At 45.1% G+C, this 19,797-nt stretch overlaps 1 protein-coding gene across 1 annotated transcript in view; it reads left to right on the forward strand.

The window, feature by feature from the left end:
- LOC126484540 (venom dipeptidyl peptidase 4-like) overlaps nt 1–19,797 on the forward strand; it is a 320,902-nt gene that overhangs the window by 95,199 nt on the left and 205,906 nt on the right. Inside the window, exon 4 of the mRNA XM_050108088.1 lies at nt 7,754–7,834. Coding sequence (XP_049964045.1) covers nt 7,754–7,834 — 81 coding nt within the window. The remainder of the gene's footprint in view (nt 1–7,753; nt 7,835–19,797) is intronic.

Genomic DNA, 19,797 nt, shown 5'->3' on the forward strand with positions numbered 1-19,797 from the left:
GTATGTACTCTGCTCTGACTCACTCAGTGCTCTTCAGAGCCTTGGAGCTCCCTATCCGGCCCATCCCTTGGTTCAACGGATCCAGCAGTCCCTCCATTCTTTCGCTGATAATGGTTCTTCTGTCAGCTTTCTGTGGGTTCCCGGACATGTAGGAGTGCCTGGGAATGAGGCTGCAGATGCTGCAGCCAAGGCTGCAGTCCTCCTGCCTCGGCCAGCCTCCCATTGTGTCCCGTCATCTGACGTTCGTGGGTTTGTTTGTAAGAGGCTTGTGTCGTTGTGGTGGGATGCTTGGTCATCCCTCCAAGGAAACAAGCTCTGGTTTTGTGGTCAAGCATTAACAGTGCACCATGTTTTATTGTCGTGTCCCCGCTTTAGTCAATCTCGTGTTGTGCTGTCCCTGCCATCTACTTTACCGGATATTTTAGCTGATGACGCTCGAGCAGCTGCTCGTGTTCTGCGTTTTATAACTTTGACTGGCTTGTCCAAAGACATCTAACTTTTTTACTTATTTTATCTGCATCCTTGTCAGGACTTTCTAGTGTCCCCTCCTCCCCTTGAGTTTTACAAGATTCCATGTGCTCTAACAACTGTGACTGGGCGCTAATGACCTCAGTAGTTGAGCGCCCTTAAACCCCACCAAAAAAAAATGCATGGAGAAGAATGTTCACTACCTTTTCCAATGGGTTGTGGCATGGTGCCACACACTGAATCATCTGTCCCTCCTGTTACTCATTGAATGGCTTGCATGTACCCATGTTTCATGTAGCCAAACCGTCTTCAAAATTTTCCTTTGCTAGTGCCCTCAAAAATTGACATAATGATGTTGAGGATGTGACCTCTCTCCATTTGACATTTCTTACATCAATTTTTTTATATATGAAGCACAAGTCGTGCTCCACATTTCGCAGCAACGATTTGCTGCCTTTGAAAAATTCCGCTTCTTCTAAGGAAGCTTTCGTTACAACGCGGGGGAGATGTTCCTTTCTCGAATAGTAACTGTAAATGTGATGACGAATTACATCTTCCTGAAAATCGTAGATATTCGTCAAACGCTTCTCGAATTGCCTCTTTTCTTTTTTTTCTGGAGTGCTTCAATTTCTACGGCTCCGTACTTTTCCTTCCCTATTCTTAAAAGTGTTTTTGAGGATTTTTAACGCCTCCGCGGTTCTGTCAGTGACTTAAGTGAGAGGAAGCAAGTGTCCACCATTGTATTTCTCTCGTTCGAAGTATTTCCCGACATTATTGCCATAGTCACGAGCCTGACCTGTCAGTGCAGTGCCCTGACCGCGGATAACCTTCTCTCGCACAGCATGCGTCCGCAGGCGCCCTCCCTCACTTCTTGCTTCTGACTTTGGAACAATGTGAATGTGAAGAAATAATCACACAAGGCAGGTCACAGCACTGCACAGTGCATCTGGCATACGATCACTGTAAGCTTCGAGTTTAGAGCTAGTTTGTAGCCACAAGGGGGGGTTTCTTCATTTTTGTCCTCTCTCGAAAGCGAACACATTACGGAAAGTGCAGTTTCCAAGAGGATTTCCATCTCCTTTCCTTGGACATCCGTAGATAAAAGCTATAAAGCCAGCAAGTATCCGTGGCTGTCTTGGCGAACCTGTGGACGCAGCGGGTTGTGAGGTCTCGCCTTCCTTAAGGCACCTTACCGTATAAGAAAATGCACTCAACCCAGCAGGCTGTTACTGCGAAAAACATTCGCGTAACCACAGAGGTATTATTTCTGTGGCCGTTATTACGACTTTATAAAAAATCATTCATTCGCCTTGTAGTTTCGCACATTACTCCTTCCAGTGCGTATGCACGAATCCACGCCATGAATATCCCGTATCTATCATGTAATCGGTAGACGTTCTAACAACCCTACCACAACAAAGTGTTGCTCACGCTGCTAAATATTGCATTTTCGGGAAACAACAAAGTTATATTATGTGGCAGGCGTCATTAGAGCACAGTTAATAAAGTCATTTCTTGAAATAATGGATAAACTAGGCACTCATCTTTTCGTGTTTCTCACGCTGGTCTCGTTGTGAACTCACGGCTCAAGCGTCGAAAATATAGGTAGTGATGATTCCAAGCTCGGATGCAAAGAGGCCTACGTGTTATTCTGCGATATTCAAAAGTTTTATAAAAGTGTTTCATAAACCATTCTTGAAGATTAAACTTTTGCAAGTTAGGACAATGATGATGTAAAAAAAGTAATCAGCACTCCGAATTTAAGTTACGTTTCTTTTTTATTACTTTTGTTGCAATATCACGTAACTCCTTCCAAAACATCACTTCACAATATAAATCGTACTTGAAAATATCTTCCTCACTGTTAAAGTTCACATTTCATAAAGTGACTGTAATTTGCGTCTTTTTAACATGACGACCAAAGCTTGACTCTTTAATAACCGCTTACGCGCCCAAAAATCAGAGCTATAAGTACGTCAATGATCACAGTGACAAAAAAAAGAATACACATAAGAATAATATCATTGCAATATATACATATCGATGTATCGAAGTACCTCTACATTAATGAAATCAAATGTGAATGTTGTCACAGAAATATGTTTAACTATTTTACAGAAACACAGTAGAATATTGCTGGTATCGAGAGGTTGAGATGAGGTGCCGTAATGGTTACGTAATTAAAGTACCATTACAACGTGAACCAGTCTGCATTTCCAGACATTTACGCTAGGTGCGCTGCTGCAGATTTGTATTTCATAGGTGTACAATGTAATAGAGCCTTCAAATACGAAAGGCATACGCGAAATTAAGCAGCGTGCTCCATTGTTGTTGTCAACCTAACAGAATGGATACGCTGTTTCAGGGATAACCAGCCGGAGAATAAAATGACGTCGTTCAACGTGCAGCCCAATTTACACAGCGGATAGCCTATTCCACAGATTGCTATCCCTAGATTTAGCACAAGATTGTATAACTGGTTTCTAAATAGGCTAAAATAAAAAGTTCGTGTTCTGATATAATCATAAAATACGTGTATTTTATATGCAAATTCACAATATGATCATGATTCTGTATGTGAGGGCCATACGGCAATGTTAAAATACGTTCATTTATATTTTTTTGGCAGTAAAGAGCAACTGATGAGTGCGCCAAGAGAGAAGCTTTCTGGGAATAAAACCAGAAAGAGAAGTAAGGATATGACTGAACAGATAGATAAATAAATAAATAAATTAGCTTCTAAGATCAGAAGAAAGCTTCACGAAGCAGGCGTGTCATCAAGCTCCACTGATGCTTCTCTTACTATGATTTTAGGTATTTCGAAGAATTCTTGTAATTTGGATATTCAAGATAATTCGACTGTACAGTCGAAAGTTCAGGTCTCAGATGATGGTAAACAGCCTTCATCGTCGGTATTATCTCAGCGGGAAGATGACGTTGAGCAGACGGGTAACAAAAAATGTCTAATGGACCCAGGCATATGGCCGGACCATGAATAAATTATAGATCACCGAAGATCATTCTTCAGCAAAGAAACTGTATTACTAAATGATAAACATCCATGGAGTTTAGGTCCACTGAACGCAACGGTGGGTATTTGAAATATCACATAGGGTTCGGAACAATGGCAAGTCAGGAAAATCTTAAAAGATCCTGGTGTGTTCATTCGAAGGTAAAAAATGCAATTTACTCTGCCGCCTGCAAGCTATACGGCAGCTCTTCTGCATCAGCCTCGTCTAGAGAGCGTCCCATTAATTGAGAAAAGCTCTAAAAAATGACTCGAGCATGAAGCATCACAGACACACAATGAATGTTTTATCAAATGGTAAACCGGCTCGCAGCAAATGAAATCGTGCCAGGGCATCGATCACAAGACTGAGAGATTTAATCACTCTGAGAAAGAAAAATGGAGACATAGTCTGCATTTAGAAAAGAACGCTGTCATGTATCTTGTCACAAACTCTCTTGCTTATAGAGTATCTAAAGAAACACCTAGTGAAGTCACTGAAAATTTTCCTCCGCCTAGACAAGGAAATTTTCTTAATTTGATAATTCCGCTCGCCAAATACAATCCTACTCTAAAGTGCCAGTTAGCTCACTAGAAAAAGGGACAGGTATCATACTTGTCGAAGAAAATACGAAAAGTAATTATCGATAAAATGGCAAATTTTGGAATCAGATAAAGGAGACCAACTATATCATCATGTTACGCTAGATGTATTTCACAGAGAACAAATTAGTCAAGTAATCATTACATAAAAATAAACTGGATGTGAAATAAAGGAAATTGACGGAAAGGCTGGAGTATATATCACACTGCAAATACTACAAAAACTAGAGGCTGATGGTTTGGATGTGCAAAAATGTCATGGAGAATCTTACAATAACAAATCTAACACGGCCGGCATATATAAGGATCTCCAGTCTAGAATTGTGGAAAGGAACGAGCTAGCAAAGTTTGTTCCTTGTCTGGCACTCTCTTTAAATCTTGTGGGCGTGCATTCTGCGTAGTCTTGTCCAGAAGAATTTTGTCTGTTTGGGGTTGTCCAGAAACTGTATTGCATTTTTGTTGGGTCCACGATGAGGTGCAAAATAATGCAAAACTCCTACCTATTACAGCTCTATTAAATAACCTACCAGAAGTTGTCAAAGCTCTGGAAGAAATCGAAAAATCCTCCCTTTGTTGCAGAATCTAAGTACGAAGCTGGTCATCTTCTAGATGCTGTGATGGATTTTAAATTTATCCCGAAGTTAACAATTTGACCTGGTACTCTTAGAGAGATCAATAGAGTGAACGTCGAAATACAGAAAGAGGACACTATCATTTCCCGCCCTGTGGTACTAATAAAATGAAATGAAATGAAATGTCGTGTGGCTAGGGCCTCCCGTAGGGTAGACCGTTCGCCTGGTGCAGGTCTTTAGAGTTGACGCCACTTCGGCGACCTGCTCGTCGATGGGAATGAAATGATGATGATTAGGACAACACAACACCCAGTCTCTGAGCGGAGAAAATCTCCGACCCAGCCGGGCATCGAACCCGGACCCTTAGAATTGACATTCCGTCACGCTGACCGGGGGCGGACGTGGTACTAATGCAAGGGCTTGTTAAGATCTTGCAAGAAATGAGAGAGAAACCAATAGAACTGTGGATCGAAGATGCTGTATCTATTCCAAAAGAGTTGGAAATCGAGCCTGTCCTCAGAGCAAACGAACTGCCAGAAAGATAAGGCAACACGAAATTTGCGAGGTTGAATCAAGAACACTAGACGCGACTAAGCTGTTTTCCAAAGACATAAAAATAGTAATTGACAATTTTAACACAAATTGAAACAAGGGTAGAGTGTGCAAAAGTCTAAATGGAAAATTTCGCGTTCCCTGATAGTCACGCACTTTTAAGTATGTCGACTGAGGATCTACAGAAAAATAGAGCCTATCTAGCACGAAAATATACGAAAGACTTCAGTGCAGTTGGTTTTTGCCTGGAATTCGCTGTATTCAAAAAGTTTGTGACCTAAATTAATGGAGAATCAAGTGCGTTCGACCTGTTACAACATCTGTACAAGCACGACTTACAAGAAGTTTTTCCTAATATAAGAAAAGCTTTAAGGATATACTGCACATTACCGACACCTTCAAGCGGTGAGGGAAGTTTCAGCAAACTAAAACTAATTACACGCTATCTGCGTTCAACAATGAGTCAGGAACGTCTATCTGGCCACACGATCCTAACCATTGAAACTAAAATTGCCTATGAGGTGAACTTTGATGGGGTAAGATTCCTTTCGCAGAAAGGAAAGCACGGCGTGTAAAGCTGTGAAAGATTAGAGAGAAAAATATGCTGGGACTCGATGACTTAAGAAATGTTTGTCTTGCTTGTCTCTTGTCTTTAATGGTTGTATGTTTCCCGTATTTCATTCTGTGTGACACAGAAGAGAAAGTTATAGCTAATAGGCAATAAAGAGTGCAAATTTTCTGAAGAGTTCTTATTCTCTCGGTCACAAATAATCTAACCCAGTATTAATGTTTTTTTTTTCTCTCCTCTAAAAAGGGGTTAGGATGTCAAACCGGCCGAATGGAAGCAGGAGAGCCACCACAGGACATTTCAGCTTTCACTCTCCTGAATATGGCTGTGACGGTTTTTAGTACAAAATAATATACAGTTGAATTCCATAGAGCGAAAGACAGCGTTACACTATAGAAGAATGCTGTGTGAAGAAGCCTGGCACCCTTAGGACCAATAACATATCTTAAATTTCCTCAGACATGTGTGTCTTATATATCAAATTCTCCAGAAAGATGTGTACTACAGAACGAATGTGTTATTGAAAACTTGATTTTTTAAAATTTTTGATGTCCTATCTCAAACGCTGCAGAGGTGGTGGATGGGCGAGAGGGAGGGATCCACTATAAAGTTTTTGTCCCGGTTCCGAAATATCGTAGATCGGGGACTGTATTCAGGGGCCTGACGATGGTGTACTGTAACACCGAAACCGCTTGCATATGGATGAAACCAGTAAATACAACTAATGTTATCCTTACTACGAACAATAGTTAATATTATTGTCGATCTTCATAGCTTCTATTATAATTTCTTATTTTTGTTATCGTTGTTCATTTATTATTAGTGGTCGTAATTAAAACTATACCCATGCTAAAATTTCAAGGACACACACATAAATTAAGAATACTTTGTAGTACTTTTTGACATGCAGGAGACCGCCTGAAGATCCCAATCTTCCCAGGTCAAATAAAACAAGTGACTAATGGGTACAAGAGGACAATACGTTGACTGACTATTCCAAAAATGTACGTCCTGAGGAGTCTGTTTTCAAGTTCGTCTGCTACGAGAACTGCCGTCAGTTGTTTACAGTCGGGTTTACAAGTTGCCATGCCGGCACCAATTGTTCCCTTCTGTAACGAGCAATCGCAAGTACTCGCAAGACTGGCTGTTGCAGAAACAGAGCTTCTTTATACTGCCCTGAACGCAGCGCTAGAAAGGATTAGGGCTCGCCAACTTCTTTCGATTCAGCATTCCCAGACTGCTTCGCTGCCTTAAAGGAACAATGTACAAAAACAGGTCCCACACACTGAAGGACCTAACGGTTAATATGATGGCGGAGATTAGCCGTGTCAATGTCAACGTGTACGTACTTCAGTTTATTCATTGTACTTTATTTCTTTGCAAATGTTTTTTATTCCAGTCTTTGATCACAATATCAATTCTTTTGACGATGACCATCCTCAGATCTTTGCTACACCATGTCTTAAAGTGAGAAGGCCGTAATGGCATCGTCAAAACATGTAAATATGCTCATCATAGCATCGTCACATAGATCTAAAAAAAATAAGGTGTAGAATAGGCCACATCGTCCACACAGTCATTTTTGCAACTGGCTTGCGTCTTAAAATCTTCGCGTAAGCATGTCAAACATTGTACTACCTGATGATTTCTGCACACTCATATCGCAACACCAACTGGGTTACGCCCGCAATATAGACTAACCGATTTACATTTCAACACCTGGTCTGCTGCGCAGGGAGACACAAGCACTAATGGTTCGCTCTTCCCACGAGAACTTGCAGCTAGTAACAAACGTAAAAACATTCTACTACTAATAGCTATTATTATTAGTGCAAATGAAGTAAATACTGATGTAATGCTCTACAATGCACAGCCCTCCGTCGCCATTAAATATCTGCACTTGCACCCCTAACGCCCTGTACGTGTATAGAGAGACAAAGAGAGAGAGTTGGGGTTTTAAGACTGGGTGCGCTTGTGTTGCAGATTCTGCAGCAGTACCAGCCAGAGCTGATGTCGCTGTCTGCTGACGAGCGGTACGTGCTGCTGGGCTACAACGTGAGAAAGGTAAGACTAGCCATCTCGTTTCTTATGATGCCAACACTCGTAATGTGGACACCGCGACAGGCGCCAGCCAACGAAGCAACCCTCCCTATAAGGTGGCCGCTGTAGTGGAATCATTTGCAAATACCCATTTGTAAGTTAGTAACATCAAGAAGAGACAGAAATTGGCCCAAAGTAGTCACAAATCCGCCTCAGACTTAGAAAAATCTGCCAGCCTTCTACAACATGACAACAGCAACGCACCAAGTTTTGTTCTTTCAGAAATTTCGGAAATACTTTTGTTTAATTCGTTGGATTTTTGAAGGTCCAGAAACTTCTGTAACAGCGTATGCGATGTCGGTGAACGATGCAGTGCCCCATTAGTTCATTTTTATTAAAGCGTGCCAACACAGCGAACTATCAAGGTCATGTTTGGTTTGAATGTTCTTGTACCATGTCTCTATGATCGTCGGGAAATTGGGTAGAGAAAAGGTAGCAACAAGTCCCCATTTCTACTAAACTTCCAGAAATGCCTCAGTTTAGTCAGTGAGTCCGTAGGAGATAGTATAACAAACGTACAGTATGACTAGCCTCGCTTTTCCATCCGAGTTTTGCGGAAAGTAAGACAATCCGTCCTTGGACGATCTTAGTGAGTAGTTGTCCAGGATTGTTTCTACCCGTTTCGCCGAGAAGCTCTCGAAGTTCGTCTCTGGCAGAAGCAGTATCAGCGCCGTCGGGGTTTTTACAGCTCATTTCTACTTCTTGTGTCTGTAACTGATGAAGAACGAAACTATATTATTCGGAACAACGTTCAAAAGGGATCACAGTATGACATAGTTATTTACTGAGCACCATAAACTGAACTCAGGTAATAAAGACTAACTGAGAAGTAACAATGTCCTGAGAGCGTTATTTTATGACACAACTGCATCGGTAGGCATCCTATCGCAGATTACGGCGCTTAGCATGAACCTCGTTCTTATACTCCAGACATTTCGAAGTCGTACGTACACTTTACTTAGCTAAAACATTTTATTTATGAAGACCATCGATTTATGGTGTTCTCCTAAGAAAACGCTTACCACCCATAGGCCTCGTGTGATATTTGTATTTGAAAAAGCGACTTTCATTGGCAAATAAGAGGGTCGTTCAATAAGTAATGCCCCACATTTTTTTTCTCAGAACATTCATTGTTAAGAGTGAGAATTGTGTGAAAATATACATCAACATGTCTTCTTCACGTCCTATTTTTCTACATAGCCAAATCACGTTCAATGGCCTTACGACAACGTTGTGGAAGAGCATGTGTTCCCGCTGGTAAAAGCTCTTGCCTTGTAGGCGCAATAATGTCCAGCCCAATTTGGCGATGTGTTCCCGGGTTCTCAGACTTGCGTGTGGGCCTGCATTATCGTGTTGGAGCAAGATATCTGCTGGATTCTTGTCCGATCGAACCATGGCCGAAACGGTTCTTCAGTTTATTCAGTCTTCACGTACGCCTCGGAATTGATGGTTAATCCTCTTGGCATCACATCCACGATAATGGCGCCATCATAATCCCAGAGGACTGTCGCCATGACTTTTTCGACAGAGGAGCTTGCCTTGAATTTCTTCTTCTGTGGTGAATGAGTATGAGACCACTCCATGGACCGCCGTTCTGTTACTGGCGCACCCAGCTTTCGTCCCCCATAACGATCCGTAGTAGAAAGGCCTCTCTGTCGGTCTCGAAACGCTCCAACAATTCAGATGAAATCACCTTTCTTTGAACCTTCAAATCCGCTGAGAGCATTCGTGGAACGCATCTTGAGCACCTCTTAGAATATCCGAGAGTCTCGATCATTGCAGACGCTCTTCCAGTGCCGACCGACAACTGTAGAGCCAACTAGTGGTGGGCAGGAAATCGCGTATTTGTTAGAAATCACAGTGATTGAGAAGTCACAGATATCACAATAACAACTTTACAAAATCTAACTGCGATTTCAGTCACAGTTAGCAGTCGGTAGTAGCATTTAACATTCAACGCCGTGAGCCATCTGAGGGCCGAATTCCATACTCCTTTCTGCGATTTCTGTGACAAGTCGCAACTAAGAGTCCTAAGTAGCAACTAAAAAGCGCAGTTATTATACTTTTCCCAGTGCCATCTGGTGATCGACGTACGTACTTCGTTATGAGAGCCTTGTGCCTCACGAGATCGATGTGCTGTGTGTGCATATGAAGGGCTTATTTCAATAGTGGTACAAGTCCATTTTTGTTCATTTTGAGATAGAGTCGTAAAGTTAAATGAGCGCTGAAAAATCTGCAGTTGAGATACCAGAAATAATTCAAGCATATGGCTTCTTGCTAGAGATGAACCTTTATTTATGTTTGTTTGGATCATTAATTTCAGAAGCATTATAGACAGAAAAGTGGAGGTAATGGACTTGTACCACTATTGAAATAAGCCCTCCATATTATATGATGACATGCACATTCAGCATCAGTTATGGTTGGTCAAATACTGCTGTGACTCTGTATTAATAAGAAGCAACATTGCCTTTTTCTCTTGAAATATCGAGTAGCGTGACAAATGTGTTTGATTCTGCTTCCAATATGACAGTTTTGGTTAATACTCCACATGCCTACAGGACTTTGCAATGTTAACACAGCAGAGCTCAGACATCTGTATAAGTGTAGTGAAATGAAAACAGTCCTATGAATGCCTCACTTTTGTTCCGACACAGTTAAAGACTCGGGATAAAAGTTTTACACCTGGTGTTCTACATGGCAACTTCACACACAAGAACTTCCGACACTACTACCACCTACATAAGTAAGCTTTTCCTGTGTTACTTTCCAGTAATGCACTTAAGATATTCCTGATTTAACTGGAAGATCTGTACTTCCCACTATCATATCAACAGCCTCAAAATGCATATTGTTGACTTCGGGATATGTTACAGGTCAGTGTCACACCAAGATTGTGGAGAAATGGGGGGGGGGGGGGGGGCGGGCGGCGGGCGGCATGTCACTCTCCAACAAGTGTTTGCCAATAAGTAAGTGGCGGAAAATTACGGGTATTGAACGGCTTAACATGTGGAAAATGAGATGTTTATTATTCACTAACTGTATTTAACATTTATTATTCCTTTAAAAATCGCACAACTACTTCAATAAAACACAGTTTAATCATTCACACACTTATTTCACAATTATTTCACTTTTAAACTGCAAATCCCCTTAGAGCTGTCTTGAATCTTCACGAGTCTCTCTCAACAGCCTTGATGTGGATAGATACGTACAGCAACCAGTAATCAGAGTCAGAACTGCGTCTGCAAAAACACAAGGATTATTAAACAATTTCTGCTGTCACTAATTACTAGCAATATAATTGACATAGTAGATTGCTAATATTTGCTATAATGAATATCACATTTGCAAGAACGATCTCACTGAAGTAATTAAGTCCATCGAAACGCTTAGAAACTAACCTCTCGTCTGACGAAAACTGTCTAAAGACGCAGTGGCAATTTCTTCGGATCTGTTGACGATGATATTTTGAGTTATCACTTTACTGAGAGACTGAAATGTAGTTCAGGTACCTGAGAACATAACAATGTTACAATTCATTTTCTAAACACGAACTATTACGGTACTGTACGGCTACTTACATATTAATTACACTATTAATATTTTCACAGTTGTTTCTTTAATACAAAATTAAAGCCAACGGAAGAAAAAACGTAAAACATACTTGCCAATGACAGGTTTGTTGAGATGCAATTTTCTGTGTTGACAGATGTAACTTTTTCATACGATGGTAAGTCGCAGAAATAGCAGGAGTCACAGAAATCACAGAAGTCGCGGAAGTCGCTGTGGCGGAGGGATACACGACCTATGTTCCTTAACTGCGACTCTTAACTGCGACAAATCACAGTTAAGAATAACAGATACTGAAAAGTAGCATTCACAGAAATCACCGATATCGGAAAATCGCAGTTTAGCCCATCACTAGAGCCAACTGTCGAGTTTTCATGCTCCGGTCGGCACGAATAACGGCATCCGCACGACTCAGCATGCATGGAGCAGTGTCAGTCACAGGACGTCCCGAGCGTGGCTCATCATGGAACTCTGTATTTCCTGCGGCTGTAAGTTTCTTTACCCATCGCCCAACTATACTATCAACTGCAGCATCGCCATAAACTGCACGCAAACATTTATCGATGTTCACCGGCGTTTTCTTTTTCCGCACTCAAAAATTCAGTTACAGCACGCTGCTTGTAACGTGAGTCGTATGCAGACGCCATTTTGACGCTTGACTACGGCTCTGCCATCTGCCAGAGCGGTTCGAAACTTCACCGGCGCATAGAACAAACATCAGATGTGAACCACCAACAAGGATGTTTGTCTGTGTACATAAATGGTTTTTTTTAAAAAAATGGCGGTAGTTATTGAACGACCCTCGTATTTCATAAGGCAGATTACCTGTTTCGCGCCAGAATAACTGTGCTTTCCCTGCGTACCTCGCTGCTGATTTAACGATCGTTCTCACCGTCCATTTGCAACGACATATGGTGCACCAGCTGCTTGAGTCAGCGTGAGAACTAAAATCTTTGTCCCGACTGTGTGCGTTCTGCAGTACCTCTTCACTCAGTGAATGCTACGTGAAATCTGCAGACGCGATACAAAATTGTAAAACTGGGAAACAAGGAAATAAGTGTTGCATTCGAACAGAAGGGCTACCTTAAAAGGTGCTGTCCAATGACGGCGAGATTATTTCACTCACTCTTTCGAAAAGGCAGGCATCTCGAACTTCGCTCCCATCAATTCGAATGACACAGCACACCAGCTAAAGAGCACTCTCCGAGCAACTCGACAGTGATCATCATTCCCTTGCACCTACACACAAACATCTACTTGTCAGGCAACAAAAGAGAACCGGAGACAACGTGCTGAACCTGCAAACGCTACGAACGCTGAGCTACTATTCCTTTGCCACTCAAATTGTTCGCAGACAGGTTTCACTCGAAACAAAACCGCTAAAAATAGGACATGTTTGTATGATTAGCTCACTTCCGATCAACCTAGCAAACAAATGTTTCGGTTTGTACAGTTTTACGCAAGCGTGAAAGGCGTTATGGTAGAGCAGTCATCACTGGATTGCACCACCAGCTTACCTTACCCTTCTTTCGAAACTTAACACGTATGACGTTAGACACCACTCTGGATAGCTGTGCGTGTAAAAGCACCACTTGCCTGACGAGGGAAGAGGCTGACCCCAGATGGAATCTGCCCAGCGGATTAACGACAAGAGTCGATGTACTGGCCGGCTTCGATATGGTTTATTGCCGGTGTTCCACGTCGCACTAGATGACTCCCGGGCGGTTTCAGAGTCCCGTCCCAGTTAAAAGATTCACAGATAGGCAGAAAACATTCGTTCACTGTCCCGTGAATGACACTATACACAGACATCTGCGGTAGACATTTTCCATCCCGGCTGGCAAAGGGTTGGCAACAGGAAGGACATTTGGTAACGCCTTCAATTAACCACACCACATCCGTTCCTACAAGTGGCGACTCAGCGCAGACGCGAGACAAAGGCACAAGAAAAAGACGATGATATTTATGACAGTAGACAGGTGTCGATGGCTAATCGCTGCAGTCAAGGGAGAAATTAGCAAAGCAAGGCACAATCGATTTACGAGAAATATTACATGAACAAAGACTAACACATAGGCTGCGATTTTCAACAACCGGAAAATTTAAATTCATCGTAATTACGTAAACTGAAGGCCAAAGAAACTGCTACAAGCACGCGTATTCAAATACAGAGATATGTAAACGGGCAGAACATGGCCCTGCGGTCGGCAATGCCTATATAAGACAACAAGTGTCTGGTGCACTTTTTAGATCGGTTATTGCTGCTATAATGGCACATTGTGAAGATTGAAGTGAGTTTTAACTTGGTGTTATAGTCGGCGCACGAGCGGTGGGACACAGCATCTCCGAGGTAGCGATGAAGTGGGGACTTTTCCCATACGACTATTTCACAACTCTGCCATGAATATCAGGAAACCGGTACAGCAAATCTCCGATATCGCTCCGGCTGGAGAAAGATCCAGCAAGAACGGGACCAATGTCGACTGAAGAGAATCGTTCAACGAGACAGAAGTGCAATCCTTCAGCAAATTGCTGCAGACTCCAGTGCTGGGCCATCAACAAGTGTCACATGCAAACCATTCAACGAAACATCATCGATATGAGCTTTCGGAGCCCAAGGCCCACTCGTGTGCCTCTGATGGCGGCACGACACGAAGCCTCACCTGGCCTGTCAACAGCGACAGTGGACAGTTGACGACTGCAAACATGTCGCCTGATCGGTCGAGTCTCGTTCCAAATTGTATCGTGCGGATGGACGTTTATGGATATGGAGACGTCCTCATGAATCCATGGATCCTGCATGTCAGCAGTGGACTGTTGAAGCTGGTGGAGGCTCTGTAATGGTGTGGGGAGTGTGCAGTTGGAGTGATATGGAATGCCTGATGCTTCTAGATACGACTCTGTCAAGGGACACATACTTGAGCATCCTTTCTGATCACCTGCATCCATTCATGTCCATTGTGCATTCCGACGGACGTGGGCAATTCCAGTAGGACAATGCGATACCCCACAGGTCCAGAATTGCTACAGAGTGGCCCCAGCAACACTGAGATTAGACACTTCCGTTGGCCACCAAACTCCCGAGACATGTACATTATTGATGCCATGCAACGTGCTGCTCAGAAGAGATCTCCACCCCCACGTACTCTTAAGAATTTATAGACAGCGCTGCAGGATTCATGGTGTCAGTTCCCTCCAGCATTACTTCAGAGATTAGTCGAGTCCTTTCCATGCCGTTTTGCGGGACTTTTGCGTGCTAGCGGGGCCCTACACGACATTAAGCAATGTACCATTTTCTTGTATCTCAAAGCCCGCATCTCGTGGTCGTGCGGTGGCGTTCTCGCTTCCCACGCACGGGTTCCCGGGTTCGATTCCCGGCGGGGTCAGGGATTTTCTCTGCTTCGTGATGGCTGGGTGTTGTGTGCTGTCCTTAGGTTAGTTAGGTTTAAGTAGTTCTAAGTTCTAGGGGACTGATGACCTCAGATGTTGAGTCCCATAGTGCTCAGAGCCATTTGAACCATTTGTATCACAAGTGGATTTCCCCTTTCACCCATTCCCCATCCTTTACTATGATTTCACCTAAAGGAAACAAGTAACGATTATTGTTCATTCCCTCTTCCCTGCTGGGACATGTAATCCTTCAGACAGTTTATGTCAACCTTATAAGGAGCGTGGAAAACAATGTAGGCTTCCGAGCATATGGTTTATATCGAAATCTTTGGGAGTGCGCAAGTCATTGTTTGGACAGGCACCACTCTGTCGCTCAGTTCGTAGCACTGAACAAACATGATTTGATCAAAAGTATCCGGATACCTATTGACATTGAAATGGACTGTGTCCCCCCTTCGCCTTTAGAAGGCTTGATCACTCCTGGAGGCACTTTCAATGATGTCTGAGTGTCTGTGGAGGAACGTCAGCCCATTCTTTCTCAAGAGCCGAAACCAGAGAAGGTAGTGATGTTGACGCTTGGATCTGCAGCAAATTTGTCGTTCTGAACTTATCCCAAACGTATTCCAATGGATTAACATTGAGACTGTAGAACGGCCAGTCCATTCCAGGAACGTTCTTACCCACAGACCATTGCGTCACAGATACTGCTTTACGATGGGTACATTATCGATCTGAGACAGCCTCATAAGATTTCCTCTGTTCTGCACAGTACACATTGCTCTAACCCCTCCTGCGGGTCCGGGGATTAGAATAGGCCCGCGGTATTCCTGCCTGTCGTAAGAGGCGACTAAAAGGAGTCCATCCCCCTCACGGGGGTAGTTAGCGCCTGCGTCCGGAGACGGACGGTTCCACGACCTATCATCGTGGTCCTTTTGGTTTTTCACTTCTCGTTTCTTCCTTCCTTTTGTTGGTTCCTTTCTTTGCTCTTCTCCACCTCACTGTCTTCCTTACTCTTTCCCTTGACTTCTCCTTGCTTTCTCATTGCCTTTTTCTCCTTGCTTTCTCATTGCCTTTTTCTCCTTGCCTTCTCATTGCCTTTTTCTCCTTGCCTTCTCATTGCCTTTTTCGCCTTGCCTTCTCATTGCCTTTTTCGCCTTGCCTTCTCATTGCCTTTTTCTCCTTGCTTTCTCATTGCCTTCTTCTCCTTGCCTTCTCTGGTCTCCGCCTCGGCGTTTGAGACAGTCTGTCCTCTTTCTCCCTCTCTCTCTTCTTTTTCCTCTTCTTCCTTCCTCCCTGTGCGTGCCTGAAGGCCGACCCACGCGTTCGCACGCGTAGCCGGTGACGGGGTAATGCGTAAGTCCCCGCCCTGGGTAGACATGTAAGGCACGCGTGTACCCCCTGGTAAAGGCCAGGCCCGGGGAGGGGTGATTGCCTGAGCTGATACCTTCTGACCATGCCGATTGGTCCCTCCGTCTGTTTCTCGGGAGGTGTGACCTGAGGTGTAAACATTCACCTAAGGCGGGAGTGCCCTCTGAGAGGGTCCCCACAAGGAAGGAGCGCGCCATCGGAGACGCTGGCAATCATGGGGGATTCCTCCGCAATGGATTCTACTCCATCTCTTTCGACTTCGACCCAAAAACGGAAACGTGACCAGCCAACAGTGACAAAAGTACTACCGCCTGCCCCACAGTTCCTCGTAGTTTCTCGATCTGAGGACGGAAAGGATTTTTCCTCTGTCAACCCTTTCGTTATTCAGAAGGGCGTAGATGCCATAGCCGGATCTGTCAAATCTTGTACCAGGTTGCGTAACGGCACCTTATTACTAGAAACTGAGAGTGCCTTTCAGGCACAAAAACTGCTTCGGGCCACCCTCCTGTACACGTTCCCTGTCCGGGTGGAGGCCCACCGAACTTTGAATTCGTCTCGTGGTGTAGTCTATACTAGCTCCCTCGACGGATTGACTGACGAGGAGCTTCAATCATTCCTCGCTGAGCAGGGCGTGACGGCTGTCCATAGGGTCATGAAAAAGGTCAACAATGACCTTGTACCGACCCGGAAAATTTTCTTGACCTTCGATAGTGTTAAGCTGCCATCGCGCATCAAGGCGGGCTACGAGGTTATTTCTGTTCGCCCCTATGTCCCGACACCTACGCGCTGCTACCAGTGTCAGCGTTTCAATCACACTCGACAGTCTTGTTCCAATGCGGCTAAATGTGTCACTTGTGGCAGGGATGCCCATGAGGGTGACTGTCCACCTCCGTCTCCTCGTTGTGTGAACTGTCAGGGTGACCATGCCGCATCCTCCCGCGACTGTTCTGTCTATAAGGAAGAACGCTGTATCCGGGAAATTCGGGTCAAAGAGAAAGTGTCCACCTCGGCTGCTCGCAAGCTATTGGCTAGTAGGAAGCCCACGCTGCTCCCAGCGGGGAAATACAGTACTGTCCTCGCCTCTCCTCGGACTACCCGGGAGGTAGCAACCCAGACATGCGATCTGACCTTCAGCACCACGGTCGTCCGTTCGGCCAGTGCTAAGATCGCGCGGTCGACGTCTCCTCTTCCTCCCATCACCCCACAGACACGAGCACCTTCCTCAGCTTCTGCTAAGACGAAGACCCAGAAGTCAGATGCACGGGCCTTCAAGAAGGAACCATCCCGTGCAGACTTCCTCCGTACCTCGACCTCCCAGCCTTCGACCGGTACTTCCACTACACGTCCTTCCAAAAAGGCGCATAGGAAGCACAGTTCTCCTTCTCCGCCACGGCGCATTTCTTCTCCTGCGCCACCCAGCGGTTGCCGCCCCAGGCCGTCATCCGTTTCGCCTGGCCGCACCGCTGGTCGCCGTACATCTGGCCGTTCACTGGCGGAGGAAGCTCCCCCTCCCGGCCATCCTCCCGAGATGGCCGATGACCCTATAGACCCAATGGACGATGACTGTCGGCCTACTGATAGCGGCGGCAGTGCTCGCTCGAAGCCAGGCCCTGAGCGGCCTTCGAGGTGACCACTTCTCTCATCTTCCTTTTCTTACGATGGCACTTATTCACTGGAATATTCGCAGCATTCGCTCCAACCGAGAGGACTTGAAGTTGCTGCTCCGCTTGCACCGTCCGCTTGTCGTAGCCCTCCAGGAAACGAAGCTACGCCCATGCGATCAAATTGCCTTGGCACACTACACCTCTGTGCGTTTTGACCTACCCCCTGTGGTAGGTATCCCAGCTCATGGAGGGGTTATGTTGCTGGTCCGGGATGATATTTACTACGATCCCATCACGTTGCACACCGGCCTGCAGGCAGTTGCCATCCGCATTACTCTCCCCACTTTTACGTTTTCCTTTTGTACCGTTTACACTCCATCGTCATCTGCCGTTACCAGGGCAGACGTGATGCAACTTATTGCTCAGCTACCTGCACCATTTTTGTTAACTGGAGACTTCAATGCCCACCATCCCCTGTGGGGCTCTCCAGCATCCTGCCCGAGGGGCTCCTTGTTAGCAGACCTTTTCAACCAGCTCGATCTTGTCTGCCTCAATACTGGCGCCCCTACTTTTCTTTCGGACACATCTCACACCTATTCCCATTTAGACCTCTCTATATGTACTCCCCAACTTGCACGCCGGTTTGAGTGGTATGCACTTTCTGATACATATTCGAGCGACCACTTCCCGTGTGTTATCCATCTCCTGCAGCATACCCCCTCTCCGTGCTTCTCTAATTGGACCATCTCCAAGGCAGACTGGGGGCTCTTCTCTTCCAGGGCGACCTACCAGGATCAAACCTTTACAAGCTGCGATCGTCAGGTCGCACACCTCACGGAAGTCATTCTCGCTGCTGCTGAATATTCCATCCCTCACACTACTTCTTCTCCACGTCGCGTACCGGTCCCCTGGTGGACCGCAGCATGTAGAGACGCTTTACGTGCTCGTCGACGTGCTTTACGCACCTTTAAACGCCACCCTACAGTGGCGAATTGTATCACTTATAAACGATTACGTGCACAGTGTCGTCGTATTATTAAAGAAAGCAAGAAAGCCAGCTGGGCTGCTTTCACAAGCACCTTCAACAGTTTTACTACTCCTCCTTCTGTTGTCTGGGGTAGCCTGCGCCGGCTATCTGGCACTAAGGTCCACTCACCAGTTTCTGGCTTGAAGGTCGCGAATGACGTCCTTGTGGCCCCTGAGGCTGTCTCCAATGCCTTCGGCCGCTTTTTCGCAGAGGTTTCGAGCTCCGCTCATTACCACCCTGCCTTCCTCCCCCGCAAACAAGCAGAGGAGGCTAGGCCACCTAACTTCCGCTCCTCGAATTGTGAAAGTTATAATGCCCCATTCACCAGGCGGGAACTCGAAAACGCACTTGGCCGATCACGGTCCTCTGCTCCAGGGCCAGATTCTATTCATATTCAGATGCTGAAGAACCTTTCTCCTGCGGGTAAAGGTTTTCTTCTTCGTACATACAATCGCATCTGGATTGAGGGACATGTTCCCGCATGCTGGCGCGAGTCTATTGTTGTCCCGATTCCTAAGCCGGGGAAGGACAAGCACTTGCCTTCCAGTTATCGACCTATCTCGCTTACCAGCTGTGTCTGTAAAGTGATGGAGCGAATGGTTAACTCTCGATTGGTTTGGCTGCTCGAGTCTCGACGCCTCCTTACCAATGTACAATGTGGATTTCGTAGGCGCCGCTCTGCTGTTGACCATCTGGTCACCTTGTCGACCTTCATTATGAATAACTTCTTGCGGAAGCGCCCGACCGCGGCTGTGTTCTTTGATTTGGAGAAGGCTTACGACACCTGTTGGAAGGCGGGCATTCTCCGCACCATGCATACATGGGGCCTTCGCGGTCGCCTCCCTTTTTTTATTCGTTCCTTTTTAATGGATCGACAGTTCAGGGTACATGTGGGTTCTGTCCTGTCAGACACCTTTCGCCAGGAGAATGGGGTGCCACAGGGCTCAGTTTTGAGCGTCGCTCTC

This window comes from Schistocerca serialis, chromosome 6 (assembly GCF_023864345.2).
Source record: "Schistocerca serialis cubense isolate TAMUIC-IGC-003099 chromosome 6, iqSchSeri2.2, whole genome shotgun sequence".
Classification (NCBI taxonomy): domain Eukaryota; kingdom Metazoa; phylum Arthropoda; class Insecta; order Orthoptera; family Acrididae; genus Schistocerca; species Schistocerca serialis.